The 27,352-nt window shown below is 35.8% G+C and overlaps 2 protein-coding genes and 1 pseudogene across 2 annotated transcripts; 1 reads left to right on the top strand and 2 right to left on the bottom strand.

Moving 5' to 3' along the window:
- Positions 1-285: 285 nt before the first annotated feature.
- LOC126819537 (zinc finger protein 239) lies at positions 286-15,859 on the bottom strand. The gene is made up of 2 exons (XM_050547669.2): positions 15,550-15,859; positions 286-2,518 (listed from the first exon to the last, which is right to left on the bottom strand). Exon 2 carries the CDS (start codon positions 2,403-2,405, stop codon positions 1,434-1,436), a length of 972 nt encoding a protein of 323 aa, XP_050403626.1. The 5' UTR covers positions 2,406-2,518; positions 15,550-15,859; the 3' UTR covers positions 286-1,433.
- LOC130012373 (uncharacterized) lies at positions 7,297-9,409 on the top strand (annotated as a pseudogene).
- Positions 15,860-19,866: 4,007 nt separating the features above from the next.
- On the bottom strand, positions 19,867-26,054 carry LOC126819505 (zinc finger protein OZF). The gene is made up of 2 exons (XM_050547613.2): positions 25,881-26,054; positions 19,867-21,924 (listed from the first exon to the last, which is right to left on the bottom strand). The coding sequence occupies exons 1-2, from the start codon at positions 25,881-25,883 to the stop codon at positions 20,338-20,340; spliced, it is 1,590 nt and encodes a 529-aa protein (XP_050403570.1). The 5' UTR covers positions 25,884-26,054; the 3' UTR covers positions 19,867-20,337.
- Positions 26,055-27,352: the final 1,298 nt, after the last annotated feature.

Here is a 27,352-nt window from a genome sequence, read left to right as displayed (position 1 = left end):
TCTGTATCAACATTTTTGAAATTTTTATTCGGCTCCATAGTAATAGTCAGAGAAAAATCAAAGCATGTCAACGAATCAAACAATAACCTAAAATGAAAGTAGGCACAAGTCAATTAGTGACCTCAATTAGGCAACTAGGTTATTGAGTGGTTGCAAACTATAAATAGACCTACAAAGATTACTAATCCTACAGAGAATAATGCCTGTTTGGAGTTTGGGCCAACAATGAGCAATTTCGATTTTTTATTTCATTTAGAGATGAAATTACTCATAAATTTTCAGATGTAGGCTCTAGTTTGCCCACCACTGCCATAGGTACTATAAATCTATATTACCATATCTTCTTGAAAACTATATTATCTTATATTCTTTGGGGTTTCCCCTCAATGTTGCTGTTATGTAAAACATGTTGTTTTGCAGGTTTAAATAATATTTTATTCAATCAGAGTAAAATTCATCTAAATACAAACAAAAATTGGATAAAATACACAACAAATTAATATACGGTTCAAGAACACAGATTGATATTCTTATATTCATCTTAATTCAAACAATATACAATATATTAATACATGGTTCAAGAGCACAAACTCTTACAGTACCTTGCTTATACATGTATAGAGACTTTATAGATACTGTAAACTTTCAGCGTAAAGCATATTTATATAGATTGAGTAGGTGGGGGAAGAGAGAGAAAGAGAGAGAGAGTGAGAGACAGACCCACTGCACACAAATTAAATCATTTTGGGTCTAACACATGGTTCAATTTTATTTCAATAACTCGCTTGCACCTAGGGGTACATGTATTTAGCAGTTGGAGGAAACCCACAAGGTTGGACAGGCGATGTGCAAGTGGGGAACTGAAATTGTAATTTGTTGATGTTTTTTTTTTAAATAAATAAATAAATATAACAGAAATACAGGTTACAAATATTATTGACAATTTATTATTAAATGAAATAAGCTGTGGCTTACACTAACCAGGGGTTTAACGTCCTACAGTTTATTATTAAAATTGAATATTCAGCTACTGCTTCCCCATCGTTGACAAGTTTAATTACGGTGATTTTAACGAGGTATAATTTTAATCTTGGTCGTATAACACCTATGCTGTTTACATCAAACAAAGTAACACAAACTGTTCCCCGCAGAATTGGTGTCGTTTACTCATTTTACGTACACATTTACAATATTTTGTATCTAGATATACCTTAGCAACTTATTATTTTTTTCTTAATAATTTAAAAAAATTGTTTTAGAATTTAATTTGGAGAAGATAAATAGGTCATACTTAGAGCTGACATCATCTCTTACAGTGATAGTAGCGGAGAAGTGAATATTTACTGCTGATCAATATACTCTTCTCTGTGCTTGTAAATTATAATTCTCAATAAATAATAAAATCACAAAAAAAATAAAAATGAAACGATTTTTTAACCAGGGTGAGTTCTCAAGTGTATCTGAAGAGTTCCACTTTGACGAAATGATTTACCACAAACATCACATGAAAAAGGTTTTTGTTTAGTATGAATTCTCACGTGTCTCTGTAGATGACTACTATTAGTAAAAGTTTTTCTACAAACAAGACAAGCATAAGTTTTTTCACCTGTATGGGTTCTCATGTGTTGCCCTAAATTACCTGTTTCTCTGAAGGATTTACCACAAACATCACATATATATGGTTTTTCACCTGAATGCATAGTTTTGTGTCTCTGAAGATCACCTTTCCGATTAAATGATTTACTACAAACATCACATGTAAACGGTTTCACTCCGGTATGGACTCTGGTGTGTATTTGTAAATTGGGACACTGAGTAAATGATTTACCACAAACATCGCATTTATATGGTTTTTCTTTAGCATGAATTCTCATATGCCTATGTAGGTCACTATTATTGGTAAATGATTTACCACAAACATCACATTTATAGGGCCTATCTCCAGTATGAATTCTCATGTGAATTTTAAGGTAATATTTCTTAGTAAATGATTTGTTACAAACATCACATTTTACACCTTTCTCTGAAGTTGATTGATCTTTTATTTCTGTTTCATTAACCTGGCTGAAACTTGTCTCTCTATTTGTATCATGCTTTAAAACAGACTCCTCTTCTTTAACATGTATTTCACAGTGTTTTTCTAAATCAGTTTCGGATCTAAATTCTTCATTACACAAATTACACTGATAAACAGTTTCAATATCTTCAGTTTTCTCTTCTTTAACATGACAATATTCATCTATATCATCAGTTTTCTTTTCTTTAACATGACTATATTCATCTACATCATCAGTTTTCTCTTCTTTAAAATGAACGTGACAATATTCATCTTCATCTTCACTTTTCTCTTTTTTAACATGACAATATTCATCTTCATCTTCACTTTTCTTTTCCTTTAAGTGCATTTTATGGTGCTGTTCAAAATCATCATATTGTTGAAAAATTTCATCACATACAACACACTGATGACATGTTTTGACATCCTGTAATGTATAAAAGTTATAACTCCATTAGTTTCCTGTAATATATAAAAGTTATAACATCATAAGCTTCCTGTATATAAAAATTTTCTGTAAACCTATAAAAGTTATAACATCATTTGTGTCCTGTAATATATAATAAATGTTGAGCTGTTGTGTCCAGTTGTAGTTTACGATTTCACATTAAACTATCAAATACAACATTAACAGTTATTTAGTGCCGATAAATGGCAACAATTATCGTAAAATCAATGACAATTTTCACAGTCTGAGAATGAATGAATGAAATGTAGTTTTATGGCACGTCAGCACCAACCGGGCTATATTGCGCCAAACATATGATGAGTTATACGAGACAAACTAAATAATAATCACAATAGTAATCTATATATACATAAATAAAAACAAATATCACAGAGATTATCAATTAAAAACAACTATCACAATACTTTATGTATACAGTCTGAGAAAGGTATTTTTGAACATTCATCACACCACACTTTACTTAGAACAAAATAATTTTAGCTACGTAGAAGAAAATCTTAGAAGAGAATTTCAGACTTGGGTGGGATTAAAGGGGCTGCAAAGAAAATTTTTGTCACAAATTTTAAGAGGTAATCTCATAGCCTATCTTCATGAACAATTTGTTTTCTCAAATTAGCTGGCAGATCAGACAGACAAAAATGGCTCTAAATCTATGGCCTAACATTGTTATTATGATAAATAGGGTGGTTGGGTGGCAAGTGGTTATTATTATATGGACAAATGTGATGCGGGGACTCAAGTTTATAATCAAGGAATGATCTGGCTTCCCAAACCCTTTAGTTAAATTTTAGCCAAATACAAATATCATTCGCCTAATCAGAAACTTGTAGCCAGATTATTTATATATTTCTTATATTTATTCTATATAAAATTAATGTACTTATTCAGTACACAAGAGTATTATCAATTCCCCCAGACCACTGCTCACTCTGGGTTCTATTTTCTTTGGGCCAATATTCACTGATTTATTAACCATATATTTTTTCTGCCACCAAAAATAAAAAATATCTGGTAGGTTTTTTTTTAAATAATTTTTATTACATTTTTACATTCAATATAAATACATAATATATAAATACGATGTTATAATTTACAAAATGCTTCTTTACTTTGCAGAGACACATTTTTTTGAAAGCTTTTTCAAAATCTGGGGTAACCACTTTACCAACCATATTTTTCGGTGTATTAGGCGCATGCGTTGATAAGGTGCAGAGGTGTTTCAGGAAAAAATAAAAGTGCATGATTTCGGCGGCTCTTCTCCAGTGGCATTTGAAGAAATCATACATGTCTAAAATCCACCAGCGATCTCCAGTAACTGGACCAAACTGTATTGTTCGGGCCCCTGTTGTCTACAGTTATAACAATTACCGATATTTAGCCGCATCAGACTTTATATATTATGAAATAAAAATCTCTATATACATTTGTTGTCAATTGTATAAAACTCTATATTAATTATAACTTTCAACTACATTATTGCATAACTTTACGGTAATTCTGGCGCTCGTACGGTAGTCAAGTTTGTCGTTAATGTCCCGCCCACAACAAACATGGCCGTCTTAAATTCATGAGCAAATGGCTGTGATAAATGAATAGGTATTGATGTTAAACAAATGAATAGGTATTGATGTTAAACAAATGAAATAACTGTAGAAACAATTTCTCATGATCAGCTACATTATGCTCACGACTTAAATCCTGACTACCGGTAAACGAGAACACAATTCTAGTTTACTTTACGCTATGCAAACAACTGACAACCAAACGATAGCGTCCATTGCCCCGCCCACTACACGCGTCATGACAATACCTAGATTGTAGCTACATGTATTTAGATCTATCAGTGTCGTAATACAGTAGCATTTTTAATACCTGTCAAGGAAATGATTTTGTGAACTACAAACAACATAAAGTATACGGTGACGACACTAAGCTGATTCGGACCATGGCGGAATCGGACCACATTCTAGGCTTATTCGGACCACCACTAGACTCATTCGGACCACTATGGGGCTGATTCGGACCACGCAATAAAAATACTAGAAACTGCGATTTGATATTGAATTAAGTTTAAAGGGGGTTTATGTAGGCTCTAGCATGATTTGTACAACACTATGGGGTTTCTCCGGGTCCTCTTGTTTTCTCCCACTGCTAAGGACCCCCTACGGGCAAGCGAATTATTGAAATAAAATTGAACCATATGTAAGTCCAGAAATGACCTAGTTTGTATTGAGTGAACTTAACTTTAAAATGATTTCTTTTTTTCGGTGTTTTTAGCAGTTCGATAACTTCTACTTCATCCGCCAGTTACCTCATTTGTTGTAAATTTTGAATCAGGACAAGCATTACGGAGAAAAATGCAAGAAAGGGGACTGCAGGTAAGGTAACAATCATAAAATTGAATTGCGGTGTTCTAATATCAAAAAATCATATTATTGATATCGAATTTTTTGTTTTTCAGACTGCGTATAACCAGTAAGATAGCTTTTTGCCCTCCCTTTGTTACCTGCTAAAGACATACCACAGGTAGATAATTAACTATACCGGTAAATAATAACAATGGATCAATCACTGAATCCATGTTGTATGAAAACATTCGGTATATTAAAACGCTTTTAAGTTAAAATTATAACAGTTTTACTCAACGAAAACACCCAAGGTATATAAAATACCAGTGAACCTTCCATCTCATCCTCTCTTCTCACGACAGCGATTTTATAAGTGTTTTACGGTGACTTTTTTTATTTTGTGTTTTACCAATATTCAACCCTTTAAGTCTAACTAAACCAATCTGTCCACAATATGATATTTATTGTATTGGACTTTAAATCTGGAATGGATACGCGACGAACCGCTTATGCCGCTAAGGAAAAGTTAGGGGTGATCGAGTTACGGTAACAGTATCGCGGGTTGTGAATTTAGTTTGGGTGAGTCGAACGTGAGACGTTGGAGGAGAAATGTGACATGAAACCAAGTAAAGAAGCGAACAGATTGGCCGCCGCACGTTATCCACTAATTGAGAAAGAATTAGTTGAATATGTTAATGACAGCCGTCAAGAAGATTTGCCCCCTTGGCGAAGGGCAAAGCCAAATATGCAAGCTTCAAGGCAACTTCAAGTTGGGTGTATAGATTTCTCAATCAACACGACTTATCCATTCGTCGAAGAACGCATATCTACCAGAAACTGCCCCAAGATTTTGATGATATGATTGAGTAAAGCGAGATCTAAAGAGAAAGTATAATACAGATTTAGTAATAATTCCTGGGGGTATGACCAGTATCTTACAGCCGTTAGATGTTTCCATTAACAAACCTGTGAAAGTAAAACTGAGGCAGCTGTGGCAAGACCTGATGTCAGGCGACGAGCACTTGTATACAAAATGGGGTGCGAGCAGAAAGCGAGAATTAAATGTTATTTGCAGTTGAGTTGTGGGAGTCGATAAATCCTGAAATGATTAACTCGTTCAAGAAGTGCGTGCTGTATATCCAATGCTATGGATGGAACCGAAGATGATCTTCTTTGGGACGAAATGGTAGAAAAGAAGAAAGGTGGTCGAAGAAGCAGACAACTATGAAGCCAATACCCAAGATGAAATTGATATTTATTATACCGACGAAAACGTCCCTGAACTTAAAGTGGCAGACATTGTACGTATTTTTGAAGATGATGAAGAATTTAATGGCTTTACGAAATCTGATATTCATTAAAATAACACAAAAAAGGATTATTCATGAAATGAAATGAAATGGGGTTTAACGTCCTACTGTTCTGCTCCTATACTGGGCTAATGAAGACGGGCATACGCCATACAGTGTGCTATGAGGGAAATTTTGCCCGGGCAGCGTCACTATCACCTACTCTTATATCGAATTCCAACTGCCAAGGGATCTTTTACGTGCATTCTAATGTATACACAGGACCTCGGTTTTTCGTATCCTCCGAAGGACTAGACAGCTGTCCTTGTCAGACCCTCTGTTCTGCACCACTGACAAGGGGAAACCACGTCGGAAAATCCAGATGAACTTTCTCGGCCAATGCAGGGATCGAACACCCGACCTCCAGGCTAGCGAGCCAGGGTCTTAACCACCTAGCCACCGTGGCTCCCGGATTATTCAAACTCGAAACTATACTGTGCTAAAACTCTTTGCATTATAAAATATTGTGCTTTTCACATGATGATCGATAAAACTGAAGAACCTGTTCGTTTTTATTATACTTACGTTACATTTTATGTCATTAAATATATTTTACTCGAACGCTTAGATAGCAGTTCCTCAACATTCTGCCAGTTTAACGCTGTCACCGTAAAAGACGATACCAATGGCTTGCGGTATACTGGAGCGGGTGTTCAATAGACGTTACCTTTCTAAAAGCCAATGAAAATGCATGTCTGTTGTAAGCCCTGCCTTTTCGTCACCTTGACTGACAAGATCATTGACATTGAACGGGACCCTGTTTGGATTGTCGGTAATGACTAACAGTACCGGTACACATACTGAATAGCAGAAATGTCATCAATTGCGTAGGAATAACAGAAATAATAACGATAATTTTGCAGATATTTTTAAACACCGTTAATGCTGAACCGCTATCGGCAAATGGTGTGTTGTATTTTCAGTCAACATGGTTGCCGAGTTATGTCAATAAAAGAAAGTAATCCAATTACCGTAATTCCATCTGTACACTGTTGGTTTTTCCGTAGTTGAAAAGAAGATTCATTACCTTCATTAGTTCTTACTGATCTATATCATAAGCTCTAATTATTTACTATGACTAGTGTCTGTGTAGTTTGCTCCAAGGACGTGCGTCCCCGACAAGAAGCATTGCAATGCAATGGTTGTGACCGCTGGCAACATCGCATTTGCAATACGGCCATGAGTCGGGAGACGTATCGTCAGATCGTTCGTGGAGAGTTGGAGAGTGTGCAGTTTTATTGTCAAGATTGTCTGATAGAACTGCCCAACGCTCCATCCTTCACGAGTGATCTGGAGGCTGATGTCGAGGTGAGAGGGGAAGAAATGGATGATTTGGTCGATGGTGGTATGGAGATGGATCAGGATGATGTGGAATTAGATGATGTGGCCGATGGTGGTTTAGAGATGGATGAGGGTGAAAGTGAGATGAATATTGATGTCGAGGCCGTCGAATATACGAGACCAACCCCAATATTGGAAGAGTAGTTACTGATTAGCTAGTATTTTATTCATTTTTTTCGGTTACAATAATTTATTCATTTTAAGTTACAAGAAGAAAGCCTACCAGAAGGGTTTTTCAGGCGGGATATCCGGGTGGGAAAATATAGACATATAATATTTGCAACAGACAAACAGCTGGATTTATTGAAAGAGACTAAAACATGGTATATGGATGCCACCTTCAAAGTCGTGAAAAGGCCATTCACTCAACTGTTTTCACTCCATGGGTTTGTCCGGTCAGGGGATGACATCAAGCAGTTACCTCTGCTGTACTGCTTGATGTCGAAACGTCGAACACAGGATTATACAAATATAAAATATTGATATTTTTGTCATATAAAGTCAAATACTGAAATTAAATATTAATTCATATAAAATATTGATATTTTTGTCATATAAAGTATGAAATATTGATATTTTTGTCATATAAAGTATGAAATATTGATATTTTTGTATATAAAGTATGAAATATTGATATTTTTGTCATATAAAGTATGAAATATTGATATTTTTTATGTCATTTTAGGTGTTCGAGGTCATACGGGAAATGTCTGCCGATAACCTCAAGTTGAGATGTGCTGTGGCGGATTTTGAAAGGGGGGTGTGGAGTGGATTCCAGAGCGTATTTTCAGATACCTGTATTCGAGGCTGCAATTTCCACTGGTGCCAGGCCGTCTACATAAAGGTGGAGGAACAGGCTTATAAGGAAAAGGACGCTGTATACCGCACCATACGGAAGATCTTCGCACTCCCCTTTCTTCCGGCAGAGCACATCTCACCTGCGTTCTTAAAACTACAGGAAAATATGCAACAACAGAATTACTGAGAGAATTTTTTTTTGTACATTCAGAGGACATGGATCGATTCAATCCTGGGACGTCGAAAACTGGTGTGTATTTTTACAACCAATTAGAACCAACAACGACGTCGAGGGATGGCATCGCAGAATAAATCACAAGGCCGCAAGAAATAATCTCCAATTCTACTTTCTCATCAAACTTTTACACGACGAATCGAAAACTGCAGAGCTACAACAAAGACTGGTATCGGAAAATAAATTAAAGCGGCGACAAAGGAAAAAATTTGAGACAATAGCAGGGAAAATCTTTAAAATATAGGAATTGTATGAACAGGGGAAAAAAGTGTATCGGGGCTTTTGAAGGACGTGGGTCGTTTAGTGGCGGTGTAGAAATTCATTTGTGCATAGGGCTTGTTATATTAATGAAATTGTTATATTAATGAAATTGTTATATTGAATTTGTTAAATTTGTTTATGAATTTGTTATTTATTGAATAAAATGATTTACTTTGTTGTTTATTTGCCGGGAGAAAGGGTGATCACGCAGAAAAACCATACTAATTAAGAATACCTTATGTGTCCCGAAAGTAAACTATGTCGCGTGGACGACTTAACCAGATTTTTCGTGTGGACGACTTGGCTTGTGTCTGTGGCCACGGGGCTTGCGCCCAGACTCAAAAATTCATCCCTGGTACACGTGTTGACGTTTACCTTATATGAAATTATATCCAGTTAAATCATCTAGATTTAAGTTATAAACCTAACAAAAATATTCCCAATGCAATACTGGATTTATTCACCCAATAAATGCAACAATTAATTAGCCACATATAGTTAATACTTGTATACCCTATATAAAGGACTGCTCTTTAATAGGCAGTCAAATAATACGCCCCCACAACGCACATGGACTGCTACTGTATAAATTTATCAACAATGTGCAAATGAAATGTATTCGGAAATTCGAACACACGCTCACAAATACAACCCTTCTCAATTAAATTGCCGAAATAAAATTTGATAAAGGAACTATTAACTTTTATTTCAAATTATCCTAATTCTCTCTGCCTCTATATTTCGGACAAATTATTCAAATAAATATTTGTCAGTACTACCAATGTTGTATTTTCAGCCAACGAGTTATGTCCAGAAAAGAAAGTAATCCAATTACCGTAATTCCATCTGTGCACTGTTGGTTTTTCCGTAGTTGAAAAAGATTGATTGGCAGACGGTCAAATCTATTTATATACCAACGCAATCTGAACGACAGACTCACCCTACCTGCAGAGAAGTGTCTCTGACACAGTGAATAGCCATGATATGCATATGACGTTATCTAAACGTTACAGGTCATGAGGTCACATCAACAAACAAAATGTAAACACCATCATTATGATCATTATCAACAGTACAAGACACAATGTTAAATTGTAAACAATAGCCTTTTTGCAGCCTTTAGGACTGTATAATCCGTACAGAACGTCTTATCGCTTCTTCCAATGATTTTTCACAAAAATAACATCATCTACAACTCTAGATTTGACGTCAGCATATTGGCACTATTTTGTGCTTCGGTCATGTCTATTTCAGATATACACAATCAATTCTGTTAATGTTTTTAGCGTGGGGATTGACTAAAAGTTAATTTATTTCAGTTCTAAACAAAAATTTAAAACTTTAACGCAATTTTAAAAAAATAGCCAAATTCTGGCTGGGATTACTGAGCAAAATGGCCATTCACTGTATACGTGAGAAAAAAAAGCCAGCTACCATTTAATTTTCGTACGTTAGTTACGTACGATACCAACGTAGTGATACGGGAACTTTGGTGTCGTGTAGTTTGGTTAGGTTTGGTCCGTTGAAGCGGGCCCTGTTCAATAGACACCTTATGTGTTACGGTTACGGGTATCAGTAAAATTACAACCACTGCTTAGCATTGTCGTTTATGACTATGGTATACGGAATAGCGGTAGCTGAAATGGCCGCCATCTTTATTGCACGAAAAATGTCGACATAACTTCGGACTTCGATGTTGACACTGGGAAAAGCCTCGATTTGCTTAACACTATGTATTAGGCACACCCCTTCTATAAATAAAAATATATGGTAAAAAAGGTGCAACTAATACACCGAAAAATAGGGTATACAAAGGGTATTTGTTTTTAAAGAATTTCTGTATTTATTTTTTGATAATATTCTGTCGACTAAACCCTCTGTCACAGTCTGCAGTTGCCACAGGATCTGTGAGCAAGCGCTTACTAATATTACAAATACTTGGGAATGAATCAGTTTGCATTAGGGCAAATTTACAAACAGCAGTAATATAATCATCATCGAAGTCAGAAACCTGTACATAATTTCTAAATGCATGTACCATAACTTCTTCAGACAAAGTAAAAGTATCAAGTTTCAACAAATTTACATAATCTACAATGTTATCAACAAATGCTACATCTATTTTACTATTATCAAATATTTTACACAAATTACTCAATATAACAGCATCTCCATTTTCTTCAAAACAAGCATTCAAATTACTAGGATTGGAAATGGGGTTTAACGTCCTACTGTTACATGTATATTCCGTACTAGGACTAAACAAGTATCTTACACAAATTACTAAATTTTTATCTACTGAACATCTGTTGATTCATCAATTCGCAGGCTAGAATCATTTGACTTTTTTAACTTTATCTACCAGTTCATCCAACACTACATCTGCCATGTTTGTTGAAATTCAAGAACATTATGAGTGTAACTTGTATGTTTATCCATATTTAAGGACTGTAAATGACTGACACAACGTTCAATCAACGGATTGTTGAGGTCTTGCAGAATGGAATTGGGTAGGTTAGGTCATGCTATGCCTTGAATAAAACATTCTTCATGGCAGCTTTAACCATACCTTTACCAGTTCCTAAGACTTGATGGGCAACTTTGTGGCTCTTGTTTCCTGTGCAAAACACATTTAATTATCCCTAACAGAAAACTGAAATACATGTAGCATACATGTATATACATATATTCACAATCATGAACAAAACAAACAAGTACCGGTAGTTACATGTAACTTTACTTGAAAGATTAGCACTAATTCTTTCCTTTTTTAGTACACTACAACCAGTTGTGAATGAATTTAGCCGATTCACATGTGGAACAAAACATACGTTTGGGTAGCTGCATCATGCCTTAACGAAGGATTTGAAAATTTCCTTTCATCCCTAAAAGATCTACCTTTTTCAAGTGAATTAAATTTTATGCTTTTCGAAAGTTTTCTCTGCTGCAGACTTTTGAGGTAGACCTATTGTGAAACCGGAAATCACTTTAACAACTAAGTACATGTATGTATGATCATCTGATGAACGAGTGCTGATGTCAGTATCATGTGTAGTCTTGGAGCATTTTGGTGGTGGCATACTAAAATAATCTAACATTCTTTCAAGCACTGTTCGTTAAGAATAATTACAAGTTTAACTACAGATTTGATAATATTTGCAATGCTGAATTAACATGTTTTTTTTTCAATCCTGTTTACAATAAGTTGATCAACACTAAAAATTACGGTGGGAGGAAACTGGAGAAAACCACAAGGTTGGACAGGTGACCTAGCTACGAGAACAGAGTTAAAATCGTTTAAGATACTGTATACTGATGTATTTGATATAGCTATGTTTCGGTGCCTTTAGTTTCACCTGGCAAACTCAATTTTTTTATTAATACATGTAACATCTTAAAAATAAAATAATATACTATTATGACTAATTAAACTTACAGAGGTCGATAATACATGTAGTGACACAACTATCACCTAATTCCAAATTTTCGTGTTTAAAATAATTAATGGAGCAACGTTTTTATCTGACTTGAAAACAACATCGATGTTCATTGTACATGCTTCTTTTCATTTGGAAAACCTTGACATCTGGACCGCATCCGGTACCCTACACATAACCATGGCTGTTTGACGGTAAGTAATCATGGACTGTCCATGATGTTATGTAGCTACACCTACACAATGTGATGCAGCTACCGGTTTACTTACATTTATTATTAAAACTTGCCGCTTTTAGAAAGAAATTCTCAAAATAGTGTTGTTCGAAACGTGTGTAGAGCTTTCATTGCAGGGTTGTAAGGAAACAACGTTAACTGAGGTGTGCCGAATGGCCTATTTCAATAACAAGCAACATTGTAAAATGGCTTTTTAGTAACGGCTCACAATGCCTCATTTAAATACGATGATTTGTACCCATTTCAGGTAGGACTTTATGCTTATTTGTACTTGGATGTGGCTGAAATGTTATAAATAACAATAATCAGTTGTTTTGATGAAAAATGTTGTCAATTGTGCTTAATGAAGTTTGATGTGTCACGTCGGGGTTTGCCAGGTAAAACTATATAGCACCATCTCTTATCTCGAAACACGGGAGGGTTGAGAGAGGAGGTTTCTTATCTAAGGTGACCGAACTCCTTGTCACAAGTGGGTAATCAAAATCATGCTACTTGACTCCCATCACAGACCTTGATTTCATGTGCACACGTTAAACCACTACAGACAACCCAACAATAATCAATTGTTGTTTTGATGAAAAATATTGTCAATTGTGCTTAATGAAGCCTGATGTGTCACATCGGGGTTTGCCAGGTAAAACTATATAGCACCATCTCTTATCTCAAAACACGGGAGGGTTGAGAGAGGAGGTTTCTTATCTAAGGTGACCGAACTCCTTGTCACAAGTGGGTAATCAAAATCATGCTACTTGACTCCCATCACAGACCTTGATTTCATGTGCACACGTTAAACCACTACAGACAACCCAACAATAATCAATTGTTGTTTTGATGAAATATATTGTCAATTGTGCTTAATGAAGCCTGATGTGTCACGTCGGGGTTTGCCAGGTAAAACTATATAGCACCATCTCTTATCTCAAAACACGGGAGGGTTGAGAGAGGAGGTTTCTTATCTAAGGTGACCGAACTCAATGTCACAAGTGGGTAATCAAAATCATGCTACTTGACTCCCATCACAGACCTTGATTTCATGTGCACACGTTAAACCACTATAGACAACCAACCCCCTTCTATGATAGAAACTTTGGAAAGAGTTATCAACTGGTCTGCTAGACAAGCAACCATCTCTCATGTGCAATAAAAATCCCCACTTGAGCTAATCAACAGTAGGCTGCCCCACCATAAATAAATATCTCCAAATATCTCGACAATTACACCACAATACTTATATATATACTAAGCTTTAAACCAGTTTCGCACAATTATAGTCACTAAATAGACGGTCATGTTGTACTTAATAAGATATGACCATTTAACCATCTATAAATAATACACTGAAAAATGGTTCGGAGTGTCGTCCATGACATCCAGACACTTTTGAGCAAAAAATAGGTTACGTGCCCTTGTTTTGAAATTAGTCTCACTTAACCAGTCTACCGACCATTCTCCGTCTGATTGACAGGCCGGGATAATCAAGACTACTTTTTTACGAAACATGACAGAAAGCTAGAACAAGAAATTGAATTTACAAATTTAACGCCCGGTGGGCGATGCAACAATTGTTTTAAGAACCTTGTAAAAGTAAAATGAAACTACTGCTAGTATCATTTTCCTGCCCAACCCGCGTTATTCAGAGATATTATTTGTACTAAACCAAAAGATGCCACTCCTAACGGTCTAGTTAATGATAAAGCAATTTAAAAAATAAAACGAGCGTAATTTCTAAAGCTGCAGTAATAACCAAAAAGCTAAATATTAGGGCTGCAACGATTCATCGATGAACCGCGATAGTTTAAAAATCCACGATGCACGATACAATCAATGTCCGTATCGCTATTCGTTATCCAAAATTAAAAAAAAAATAGACTGACATTCTGTCGTTTAAATATCCTAACGAGGAATGCCTAAATAAGTCTATGAGTAAAATAATTTTTTTTACTTTCAGCGAGTACGTGTTAACTCGCTTTCGGCACGTGAATAATTCGAGACTTTCAGCTATTTCGTCAAGAATAAAATAAAATATCAGTCTGGATAAGCAAGTCAGGCATGAAATTAGGTTACTTGCAAATTACACACTTGAATAATATGCGGAAAAAACATACAACATATTATTATACATACGTCAGTAATATGCGATTTGTAATAAGACTACTGTGCAAGAATGGTGATAGGTGCATACAATGATCAGCACAATTATCTTTTCTATATTTTCAATGTATAATAATATTTTGACATTCAAATTTCGTATTGTTATTTTCTTTGCCATTCTCTCATTTACGACTGACCTGACAACGAGAAAGCTTTCCATTTGCTGAAATTGTTGTAGCAATACGAGCCAGCCATTGAATTGATTCAGCAACAGAATATTTTTAATAATGATGCATTCGTCAACAAATTCAGGTCGTACGGGCGACAAAAATAATGTAGAAATTGAAAATCCCTGTCAAGTATAAGTCACAAGTATGGGAGTTTTTTGGATTTCCCGTAAATTATGACAAGAATGGAATTCGTTCAGTGGACCGAGAAAACTGCATCGCGATATTAATTGTATCGTGGGGTATGAATCGTGATGCGCATCGTATCGTGGCCTGGTGTATCGTTGCAGCCCTACTAAATATTACTGCTATTCAGAATCGTCAACAATAGATTTTTTACGTCTGTAATAGTTATTACAAGTGTTGAGAATTTCACGAGCTGTGGCTATTTATAGACACAAAGAGAGTCTGAGACTCGTCTGAAATCAATTAGAGTTACGTCACTGAAGCGTGCACATTCAACGTGTCGAGTACAACTTTTAGAAGGGAAAAGTTTCGGCCAAGGGGCACCCTATCAACAGAGCATGTGCACTCCAAGAATATATACAGTTTGGCGACCCATAAATGTAGTTGAGTTTAGGCAACCCATCAATATACGGTTGAGTTTGGGAGAGCCAAACCAACCTATAATGTTAGAAACGTGTCAAAGATATCAACTTCAGGGAAGTTACGTAGTCACAATATTTAAACCAATATACTCACCATTATTTTGTGTGTAAACTGCTGCTAAATAGTCGATCACGTCTAAATCATAATGGTCAATCGTCTGCTACAGTCTGTGCTTGTATATGTGTCCAATCTAAACAACGCAATTAGTCAAGTTCTGTATCAATACGTCGAATGTGCCAATGCTGGCTAATGATCGACTGAGAGAGAGTTAAGAGAGCGATTGGCATTAAGAAAGAAAGAAAGAAAACGAAGAGGAAAATATGTTTCTGTTGTTTCAGAAGTTCAATTCCGGTACAGTGCGGATCCGGAAATAGCTTTGAAACAAAAGCAGGAAATCGGTTGTATATTGAATAGAATATTGGATCTATCCAACCCAGACAACTCTGAAACGGATCAGGTATCAGACTAGTAATTATTTGCCCATTGACTTCAATGTTAAATGGGTGTAACAACACAGGCTGTAGCTTTTTGCTCAACATTCCGTTGGTTCCAATCTCTATAGGCACAATGGGGACCCACATTTGGCAATCTCCTCAGCATAAATTTGTAGAGGGTTGACCGTTTAGATTTTTTGCTACGGGGATTTGAAGTTGACTGGGGTGAAAATCTCACTTCCGATACAATAATTGCTCCGCAGAAAGACATTTTACACACCTATCCCTCCGCTGTAATATCACCAGTATTACCCAAAACTGCTATAAAATTGCAAATTTGATCCCTTTTCTCATATTCTAGACCAAAAAGTCAACCCAAAAATGCAGGAAGAGGGGAGAAAAAAATTAAGGGAAAAATTGTCTATTAATAACTCGCACTATCATGAAATAAGGGGAAATAATTACTAGTCTTAGTCCAGATATGTATTGCCTTTGATGCGGATGTCAGCTTCCAAGAAGAAAGTATAAAACTATTTATACAAAAGAATATTTACAAAATCACAATAAAACAATTTTACAATTCATCCACTCATTCATACACATTGCCCTACACACCCTAGCTGCAATATTTGTGAGCCGTATTGTATTTTCAGCCAACTTGGCTGCCTAGTTATGTCCGTAATTAAAGTAATCCAATTACCGTAATTAATCTGTGATATCTGTTGTCTTTCCGTAGTTGAAATAACTGAGTTAGATGACCGTCTGACAGACGGCCAATCTATTTATCTCGCAGCGTAGTAATACGGGAACTATGTTGTGTAGTTTGGTTACGTTTGGTCTGTTATAGTCCCGGCTGCTGAAAGGGGCCCCGGAAGGGGAATGGGGTGTAGGTATTCTATTCGGGCCACCCATATCTTCTAAAAATTGCCCTAAGAGTAGGGAAGGTAGCCTCCCTCAGGGAACCATCTTTTATAAGACCTCTTTCGTTAAAAGTAAAGGCTATGTGAAATGGGGTGCTCCCCACCAAATGGCAGAAATAATTTAAAGCTTCTATCTACATTGAAATAACCCCTTTATCTAGAGTGGTTTCCTGTAGAAAACATGAGGGCAGATGTTCTTTGAAAACAGTGTTTTTTTAATTTTCCGGTCTATTTTATTACAGCCCACGAGCGAGTAGGTTTGGCTCCGCCCTTGGGTGCAGTGAATCCTCTCTTCTGGGAGTATCCACCCCTGGGGATTAAATGTCCTGCTGGTTGAGTTGACCGGCTGTGCTACAAAAGAACTGGGCCTATCCACCCTATAGCTGCGGGTCTCCACAAGAAATCCCCATCCACTATCGGCACTGTGTACCTCCCTCCCCCTGTACGTTAGTTCTCCGGTTTCGGTTATCCAATCGGTGGAGCCTTACGTGGCTCCTGCCAAGACTCAATCGAATGCCTGCGGCATAATCCATTTTTCTGCAAAATATAGAAACTATATATATATTTTTGTGCTCTTCAGAGGATATTTTTTTTTTCATGAAATAACTTCATTTTCATTCACCATTCTTTAGCACTTTATACACTGTGCACTCGTTTTTGCTGCGTTCAAATTGAAATTATTTTTCGGTTTTGGGTCAATATTTTTAATGACAGAAATTTTTATTTTGAAAACTTTTGTGAAAATATACATAAAATGCTACCCAAGAACTTTACTACGCCACTCCAAATAAGTGCTTTTCAGTCATAATATCTGAGCGACGTCATAAGCGGTATAGACTGACTCGTACTATGGGCCTTATAATATTATAAGGTACGTGCTCGTACCAATTTTAAAACTGAAGCCCGCTAAAACTTATAAAAGTCGTAATAATTTGAAGGATAAAATATACAATATTTATATCAGATGAAAGGCAGGCTATCAGTCTATGGCTGTAATCGCGTAAATGGAAATCCCCGGAAACGTGACGTCAGAGCGGTATTTTTGCGCTAGTCTCTCCTGTACATAAATCATATTTAATGGTATTTGCGCTTATATTTCGATAAATTTTCAATATTGAGATCGATATCAAAGTATTATAATACTATCGCTAGTAATATAATGCAATGAAAACGTAATCCAAAATCGCAGACTGAAAGTCGGCTAAATTTCACTCTTCCGATTTCACGCTAGTCGCTGAAGTCACGTGGCGTGAAATGTTTTCTCTTCGCGGGAGAATTGTCAAAATTGCATAGACGTTTACTAGGCATTATACTTTATTTACTCCAAACAATAATAATCACAAACACACGTTTGGCTGTCAAGCATATTACCGGAATTAGAAGATTCCGGTCAAATTCAGCCAATCATGAGGTCGATTTGGACGAAGACTAGTAATTATTTCCCCTTATTTCATGATCGAATGTAGTGCGAGTTATAAATAGACAATTTTTCCCTTAATTTTTTTCTCCCCTCTTCCTGCATTTTTGGGTTGACTTTTTGGTCTAGAATTGGAGAAAAGGGATCAAATTTGCAATTTCATAGTAGTTTTGGCTAATACTGATGATATTACAGCGGAGGGATAGGAGGTGTAAAGTGTCCTTCTGCAGAGCAATCATTGTGTCGGAAGTGAGATTTTCACCCCAGTCACCTTCAAATCCGCGTAGCAAAAAATCTAAATGGTCAACCCCCTACAAAATTATGATGGGGAGATTGCCAAATGTTGTCCCCATTGTGCCTATAAAGATTGGAACCAACGGAATATGAGCAAAAAGCTACAGCCTGTGATGTTACAGCCATTCAACATTGAAGTCAATGGGCAAAGAATTGCTAGTCTGAGACCAAATATAAAACGAAAGTAAGACGGTTATATCCCTTGGTGAAAGTAAAAGTAGCATTGGCATATGACCATTTTCTGTGGGAAATTTCCTCCCGTGCGGGAGATCGGGAGAAGGGTGGTGAATTTGACGTAAAAAACAGGTTAGTTGACACGCATGGTGGTCTTTCGATATACATATATGCCATTAGATTGGATGGATCTGATCATTTTCGTAGACTATTAAGGGTGCCCACATGATGGAGAGAGAGAGAGAGAAATGGGTTTTAACGTCCACTCGACAAAAAACTAGGTCATTTAGGGACTAACACATGGTTCAATTTTATTTCCATAATTCGCTTGCACATAGGGGTCTTTAGCAGTGGGAGGAAACCGGAGGGCCAGGAGAAAACCCACTAGGTTGGACAGGCGACTCTACTCCTTGTCACGTACATGTACAACCGGGTAATCAAAACCATGCCAGTTGACTCAGTGATAGACTTTATGGTACAGTGTGCAAACAAACAGCCATCCAATCTCCCCCCCCCCCCCCCAACATGATGGAAAATTTGACTTTTTTGAAAATGTCTAATTCTCAGATAATTACTGGCAGCAACTGGTTGCAGCTAACCAACAGCCATCCAATCCCCCCCCCCCACCACACATGATTGAAAATTTGACTTTTTTGAAAATGTCTAATTTTCAGATAAATACTGGCAGCAACTGATTGGGGATATGTCTTAGACCTGTGGGAGACACGGTGGCTCACTAACCTGGAGGTCCCCTGTTTGATCCCTGCGTTGGCTGAGAAAGTTATCTGGATTTTCCAGCATGGTTCCTCGTTGTCAGTAGTGCAGGACCAAGGGACAACATATAGTTGTTTGAAGGGATTAAAAACCGAGCTCCTGTGTGCGCGTAATGGATCCCTTGGCTGTAACTCAGCTGTAAGGACAAAATTTCCCCCATAGTACACTGTATGGCATATGCCCGTCTTCATTAGCCCAGTTGGAGCAGAACAGTAGGACATTAAACTGAATCTGCCGCAGCTAAAAATTATGTGGAAATTGGGCCATGTTTTATCATGTCTTAGTATGATGTTGTCTATAGGAGACATACATGTATTGAAGTGATGTAGGATCTGAGTAGAACTTCACTGAGCTGCAACCCCAGGATCCCAATAAAACAATTTGTACCATAATGTCATTTATTATGTTGTATATGTTTATCTCAAACAAATCTATCTATCTACCATACTGTACAAACTGCAATTGTGACAGACAAAGAACAGAATATGCTTCCTTTTACTCGTTAATTCAAGGGACCCAGTGACATTTTCAGTCAGGAGTCCAAAGCAAGCTTAATCTGACTCTGCATGTACCACATAAACATAACCATTTAACAGTTAAATTCTAACTATATACAACTGTACACATTACACATGCATAAAAGTTCAAATTGAGATTGTTCTACAGCGCTTTAATCGTAAGTTTCGACCTCGAGTAGGGAGCTTAACAGTAGTCATGATGTAGATAATTTGACGATAGTAGTCAAGGGGGTTTGTTAGCGCACTATACATGTACCCCCAATACTTACATGTATATCTACAGGGGAAAAGGGCAATCCAGAGAGACCTGTATATACCTCACAGTAAATGATTTATTACTAACATCGCATTTATAATGTTTTCTTTTCACCGGTATGAATTCTCATGTGTTCCCGAAGATGACCTTGTTCTCTAAATAATGTACCACAAATGTTACAATTAAAAGGTTTTTCACCAGTATGAATTCTCATGTGTACCTGTAAATTATTTTTAAAAGTGAATGATTTATTACAAACATCACATCTGTAAGGTTTTTCACCTGTATGAATTCTCATGTGTCCGTAAAGATGAGAAGAAAATGATTTACCACAAATGTGACACTTGTAAGGTTTTTCGCCCGTATGGGTTCTCATATGTGACTGGAGTTTACCTCCAGAAGATAAAGGTTTACCACAAATATCACATACGTGAGTTTTTTCACCTGTATGGCCTTTCATGTGTAACTGTAGAGTACTACTATGAGCAAATGATTTACCACATACACCACATTTATAGGGTTTCTCGCCGGTATGCGTTCTCATGTGTCGTTGCAGATTAGTATTCCTGGTGAACGATTTACTACAAACATCACATTTGTGTAGTTTATTTTCAGTATGAGTTTTCATGTGTCTTTCAAAACGACTCGTCTGAGAAAATGATTTACAACAAACCTCACAATTATAAACTGTATCTTGAATATGAGTTTTCATGTGTCTCTTTAGATGACTACTAATAAAGAAGGATTTATTACAAACATCGCATTTAAATGGCTTTTCACCAGTATGAATTCTAATGTGTACTTTCAAATGACTATGTGTATAAAATGATTTATTACAAACACCACATTCAAATGGCTTCTCTTCTGTGTGAATTTTCATATGCTGCCCGAGTCCACTCATTTGTCTAAATGATTTACTACAGATCTCACATTTAAATGGTCTGTATTCAGTATGAATTCTTAAGTGCTGTTTTAGTTCGCTCCTTTCTTCAAATGATGTAGTACAAACCTCACACTGATATGGTTTTTCTTCAGAATGAGTTTCCATGTGTTGCTGAAGACTGCTACTATGAATAAATGATATACCACAAACATCACATTTACAAGTTCTCTCACCGGTATGAATTCTCATATGAATTTGCAAGAAGTAATTTTTAATAAAAGATTTACCGCAAATATGACATTCTTTGGAAACATCTGGATTTTGTATCTTTGTTTCATTATACTGGCTAAAAGGTGTCTCCTTATTTTTACCATGCTGCAAAACTGACTTCTCTTCTTTAACATGTACTTCAGAGTGTTTTTCTGAATCAGTTTCTAATTCAAATTCTTCATCACACAATTTATATTGACTAACATGTATTTCACAATGTTTTTCTAAATCTGTTTCTAAATTAAATTCTTCGTCACACAATTTACACTGATAAACAGTTTTCTCTTCTTTAACATGACAATACATGTATTTATGTACGTCATTAGTTTCATTATCATCAGTTTTCTTTTCTGTAACCTGGCAATATTCATCTACATCATCAGTTTTCTCTTCTTTGACATAACAATATTCATCTACATCATCAGTTTTCTCTTCTTTAACATAACAATATTCATCTATATCATCAGTTTTCTCTTCTCTAGCATGGACTTTGTAGTGGTTTTCTAAAGTTCTAACATCATTAGTTTCCTGTAATATATAAACATATCATTAGCAGCCTGTAATAATGTTCAGCTGTTCAACATTGATCGTGTGTGGAAATACTTAGATAAAGTTTCAACTAAACTACAAGTGAACTCTTCAATCACATTGGGCTGTTGTAATTTCTTTACTTTATTAAGTTCCAGCGTCACATGTAGATTGGACTGGACTATTGCAATTTCTTTACTTATAAGACTTACAAAAGATACAAAATACTGCTACATGTCTTATCACCAGAACAAAACACTGCCGCGTGTCTAATCACCACGACCACATTAAACCTGTGCTCAAATCCCTTCACTGGCTGCCCATAAACAGATGTATTCAATACAAAATAATCCTCCTCACTTACAAGTGCATTCCAGGTGGTACCATTAATTTATGATTATATATCAAAAACATGAAAAATTCAAGATTTTTAACATATTAAATGTATATTAAATTTTTTGCCCATATGAAAGGATATCATGATCACTTCAAATACTTTAATTATCATAAAATCACACCTTGGCTGTGCATAGCTTCTTTAACCTGTATTTTAAATTTGTTCTAGTAATCCCTTTATTGCTATACTCACCAACTCATTCATTGTTAATTGTTTTCCATTAATCCCTAATTGTGTATACTCCTCATCTCATTCATTCAAGGGAGTAACATTGCGAAATATTTTTTTAAAATACATGTATATACTTATGTAAATCAGTATACAACAGAATAATATGTAAGTATATATTAAAAAAATACTCTTTCTTTTCTGAAAAATTAATTCCTTTAAAATCTCGCCAAGTTACTACTTTCAAGAAGATCAATTGATAATTTGAATTTGGGTGACCAGTACCTCTTTGGGAGATGTTAATTGTAGGCTGATTGGGGGGGTTTGGAAATTTCGGAGTCCACAATGGCCGCTTTATATAAATGAGTAGGCTATTTTGGGGAATACTAACGCTAACCCTTGGATCTAATTTACCTTTTACTACTCTTAAAAGGGTTACGGTTAGTATTCCCCAAAATACTCATTTGTATAAAGCTACAATTGTGGATTTTGGAAGTTCCTAAACCTCCCCAACCGGGCTACAATTAACACCTCCCCAACTCTTTACCCTATTATCTCTCTTGAACGAATGAGGCGGGGAGTATACATAATTAAGGGATTACTGGAAAACAATTAAAATACAGGTTATAGAAGCAGATGTGGGTCAGTTCATCCCACGACCGTTTCACCCTGGGTGGTTTCATCCCAACCTATTTTTTTATTGGGCTGTTTCAACCCCTTGTTATTAGAATAGCAGTTAATTAACTGAGTTGTACTTATTGTTAAATAAACTGTTAAACACTTACTTATTGTTTTATTCATCGATTTTTGTTGATTACCGATCACGACCGTGATTAGTTCACTGCTGTATATTCGTATTGTTTGTTAATTGACGTTATGATTTTAGATCAGTTCACCGATGTTTTTGTAGTAAAGTACATTGAATATTCGTATTGTTTGTTAGTTTATGATGTCTAACATCATTTATCTTCTTTATAAAAAGGTATTCTATAATTACATATTGACAGCTTAATCACTCGCCAAAATACATCATGGACTCTACGTATTACCCAATAATCAACTAAATTGCGCAGGAGCCCCTTTTAAACAAGACAAATTAGGTTGATACTATTTCGAAACCATAATTAATTTTAAAACTGATCGTTTATTTAATTTCCGTACACGAAATGGAACTAAACAAGGGCCCGACTAATCACCGGAATGTATTATACATTTGTAACAGGGTCGTATTTCGGGACTCTGTCAATTGACATTGGTTATGAATGTCCTGGCCAGTGTCTTTAATATTGGTAGTTTTGAATTTGTGAGTTTATAGTTTTGGTTTTGAGCTAATATAAATTTTGGCTACTCTTCACACTTAATTAGTTTTTGTAGAATAAACCCCTTTGATCTTGTTGTTGTCCTGTATGGTTTCATGAATTGTTGTTACAGTTTTCTGTATATATTGATCTCATTATTCTTGTATTACTGTATTAGCTTGATAACGTTGAGAGAATACTCTTCGAAACGTCGCCCAAATAAATAAGTAGCTGTTTTTCCATAAGTATGTGTTTTTTGTGTATTGCTCTACCCAGTTACTAAATGCCTCTTAAAGATTAAGATTAATATAAATTAGTGAAGATGTTTCTGGTGGTGGATTTTCTATTGTAAGGGTCTGGAATTATATTGTCTGGATTATGGTTCATTTTATTTTAGTGGTTGAAATGTCTGATTTCTTATGTGGGTTTAGTTTTAATATTTTTTGGGTAGTTGAAAGGATAACTCGTTGGAGTCTTTCAGTGATTAAGGTGGTCTGTCTGAAAAGTTGTTTATCAGGTGATTTGTAATTCTTTGTCCTGGTTGGTTATTCGGAAGTGTAGCTGGGATAAAACTAAATTACATGCATGCCATCATTACCACATGTTACAGAATAGTGAAGGTCAACACCGGCTCTTTTCCACAAATGGGGCCATCACTTGCCAAACATAAATATATTATATGTTCTAGTTATGTGTAATATCAACAGAACTGGTGTTTAACGGTCATGGTCATGGTTTTGATATACATGTAGAGTAACCAGCATCGACTACGCGTTTTATTTAATTGTTTTAACTGTAACATGTGTTATTTGTGGAATATATAAACTTATTTAAAACCTATCTGGTGTTATAAATCAAGAAATCTATTTCCCCGAACTAAGCAGGTTTAATCTACCAACTTTACCACACCCTTGCAGGTGATGGGAAGGGTTGGTCTGCAATACATTTAAAATAAATTAGTTTTATGGGAGGAATCAGGTTTTTTTAAGTGAATTCCGGTATTTGTAAATGAATTCCGGTGATTAGTCTACTCGACTAAACAACTCCAAATATAAGAATTCCGAATAAGAATCAATTTAGAATACTAAAATGTGAATGGTAACACATTGTGGTCTAAACTGTGTGATAAATTATAAAATAAATCGTAAATCAATGGAACCTGTTGTTGTAAGGTGGACACTGCATGCTTTCTTTTAACGTTGGGTTATTTGATGCTACGTGCAATTTTATTCTTTGATCTGTTCTATCGGTTTTTAAATTTGTGGGATGAAACGACACAATACAAGTGAGATGAAAGGACCTGTGTAAATTTGGGATGAAACAGCCTGAGATGAACCGGTAGTGGGATGAAACGGTATACAGACAACTCATCCCAAAGATAACGGTATCACGTCATTTGGGACTCACGTCATTTGGGACTCAGTTGACGACGTTTGGGACTTGATTGGCGTCATTTGGGACTCAACACAAACGACATTTGGGACTCAATATAAACGACATTTGGGACTCTTAAGAATTTATCTTTTTTCGTTTTAGATGATGGCCGAAGACAGATTATGAATAATAATAAAGAAATTAAAATATTATTATGTAGAAATAGTAATAATAATAAAGAAATGAAAACATTATTAGTTGTCTTTTAATTATAATAATAAAGAAATGAAAACAGTATTACTAGTTAGTTGTCTTTTATTTTTCAGAAATTAAAACATTATTATGTAGAAATAGTAATAACATATCTTTTTCGTTTTAGATGATGGCCGAACAGATTATAAATAATAATAAAGAAATGAAAACATTAGTTGTCTTTTATTTATTATAATAAAATATATTTATAATTCAATTGTCGTGTGTCCACCATTTTTTCTCGAGTCTCAAACACCGTATACCTGAGTCCCAAACGTCGTATACCAAAGTCCCAAACGTCGTATACCCGAGTCCCAAATGTCGCGGTCATATTTTTTTGAGTCCCAAATGACGCGAGTCCCAAATGACATGTAATCACGACAACTCATCCCAAAACAATGTGTAGTTATGAGTTGCTCTTGTACAGGGTGTGATTTTATGGCAAATTTGTATCAAAATCAACTCACCATTACGTAAAGATGGAGGAATGAATCAACACAACACAAGATACAAAATGGCTGATTTGGTAGTGAAATTACAAGTCAAGAAAATGGCTAAATCGGTTTTCAGACAAAAGACCGCCTTTCCTGCCTTATGATTTTCTTTTCCAAGTTCATTTCCGGAACGACGCAGTGACAGTTGTTTATGGAAAAGGGACGTGGATCTATCCAGCATGAGTAACTCGCAATAAAATTATTCCCTGTACCGTACAGTAAACACGTTTACAGTTTGGCGTTAAAGGAACAGATTTGTTGATTATTCAGGTTATGGACATACAGTGCGTACATCAAAATGGCCCAAAACATTTGATAAAATCAGCATCTTGTTGCCTAAATAAATATTTCAATACTGTACTGAATTTTATTTTTACTACAAGACAGGATGATAATAATGCAACTTATTAGTTTGTAGCATTTGATATACATGTATTATACTGTTTGTATGAATGTATTGAGTTATCTATGTGTATATGACTATGTCTAAGTGTATATGTATGCATGCTGTCCATATTGGACGTTTTGATGCAATAAACATCTTACCTTATCTTATCTTATGAGAGAGAGAGAGAGAGAAATGGGGTTTAACGTCCACTCAACACAAACCAGGTCATTTCGGGACTTACATATGGTTCAATTTTATTTCAATAATTCGCTTGCGTGTAGGGGTCTTTAGCAGTGGGAGGAAACCAGAGAACCCGGAGAAAACCCTACTCCTTGTCATGTACAATCGGGAAATCAAAACCCCGCTAGTTAACTCAATGACAGGCCTTACGATACAGCGTGCACGTGCTAACCATCCGGCCATTCAACCCCGCCTTGTAGCATATGAAACGATAGGGGCATTTAATAAGTGGATGCAGCAATAAACTATTACACTTACTTATGGAGAACAAATACTTAATTATTTTGACAATGTATCGAAAAGTATTCTCTTAAAAGAGCTAAGTCGCTAATATTGGGGACCTAGACATTGACACAAATGGGTCGCAACGCATACAATAATGTAATATGAATGTATATAAATTGATTTCCATTCAATCGTTTCTTTTTTACTGTAATTTCTAATCAGTTAGGTTCGGCGACATACGCCAGTATTCTCAATCGAATTTCAATATCTAGCTTCCGATTATTCAAGTCTACGCCGATAGCATTTATTGGGCATGCTCTCCAGATAAGAATATAGCGTCACCGTTTGACATGACTTGTGGAATATGCGTAGCCTCGTTTTTCGAGTCCCTTATTACAAATAGCGCTGAAACGCATTATGGTACACGATTCGTGTATCAATTGTAAAATGTTTATTTTGTCTTAAATATTGGATATCAAAAGCCCATCTTTTCCCGGTAAGATCACAACATCAATGTTGATTTAAACCGACAAATAAATGTCGAAGATTTTGGATGATATTGAGTTAGAGATTTAGCTCCTTTAAAGTTGAC

The sequence above is a fragment of the Patella vulgata genome, chromosome 4, assembly GCF_932274485.2.
Source record: "Patella vulgata chromosome 4, xgPatVulg1.2, whole genome shotgun sequence".
Classification (NCBI taxonomy): domain Eukaryota; kingdom Metazoa; phylum Mollusca; class Gastropoda; family Patellidae; genus Patella; species Patella vulgata.
Note: the sequence above shows the minus strand (reverse complement) of the source record. Positions and strands in the feature narration are given on the sequence as shown.

Excerpts from the sequence above, each read along its gene's own strand:
- LOC126819537 (XM_050547669.2), bottom strand. The coding sequence starts at position 2,405 with ATGCACTTAAAGGAAAAGAAAAGTGAAGATGAAGATGAATATTGTCAT.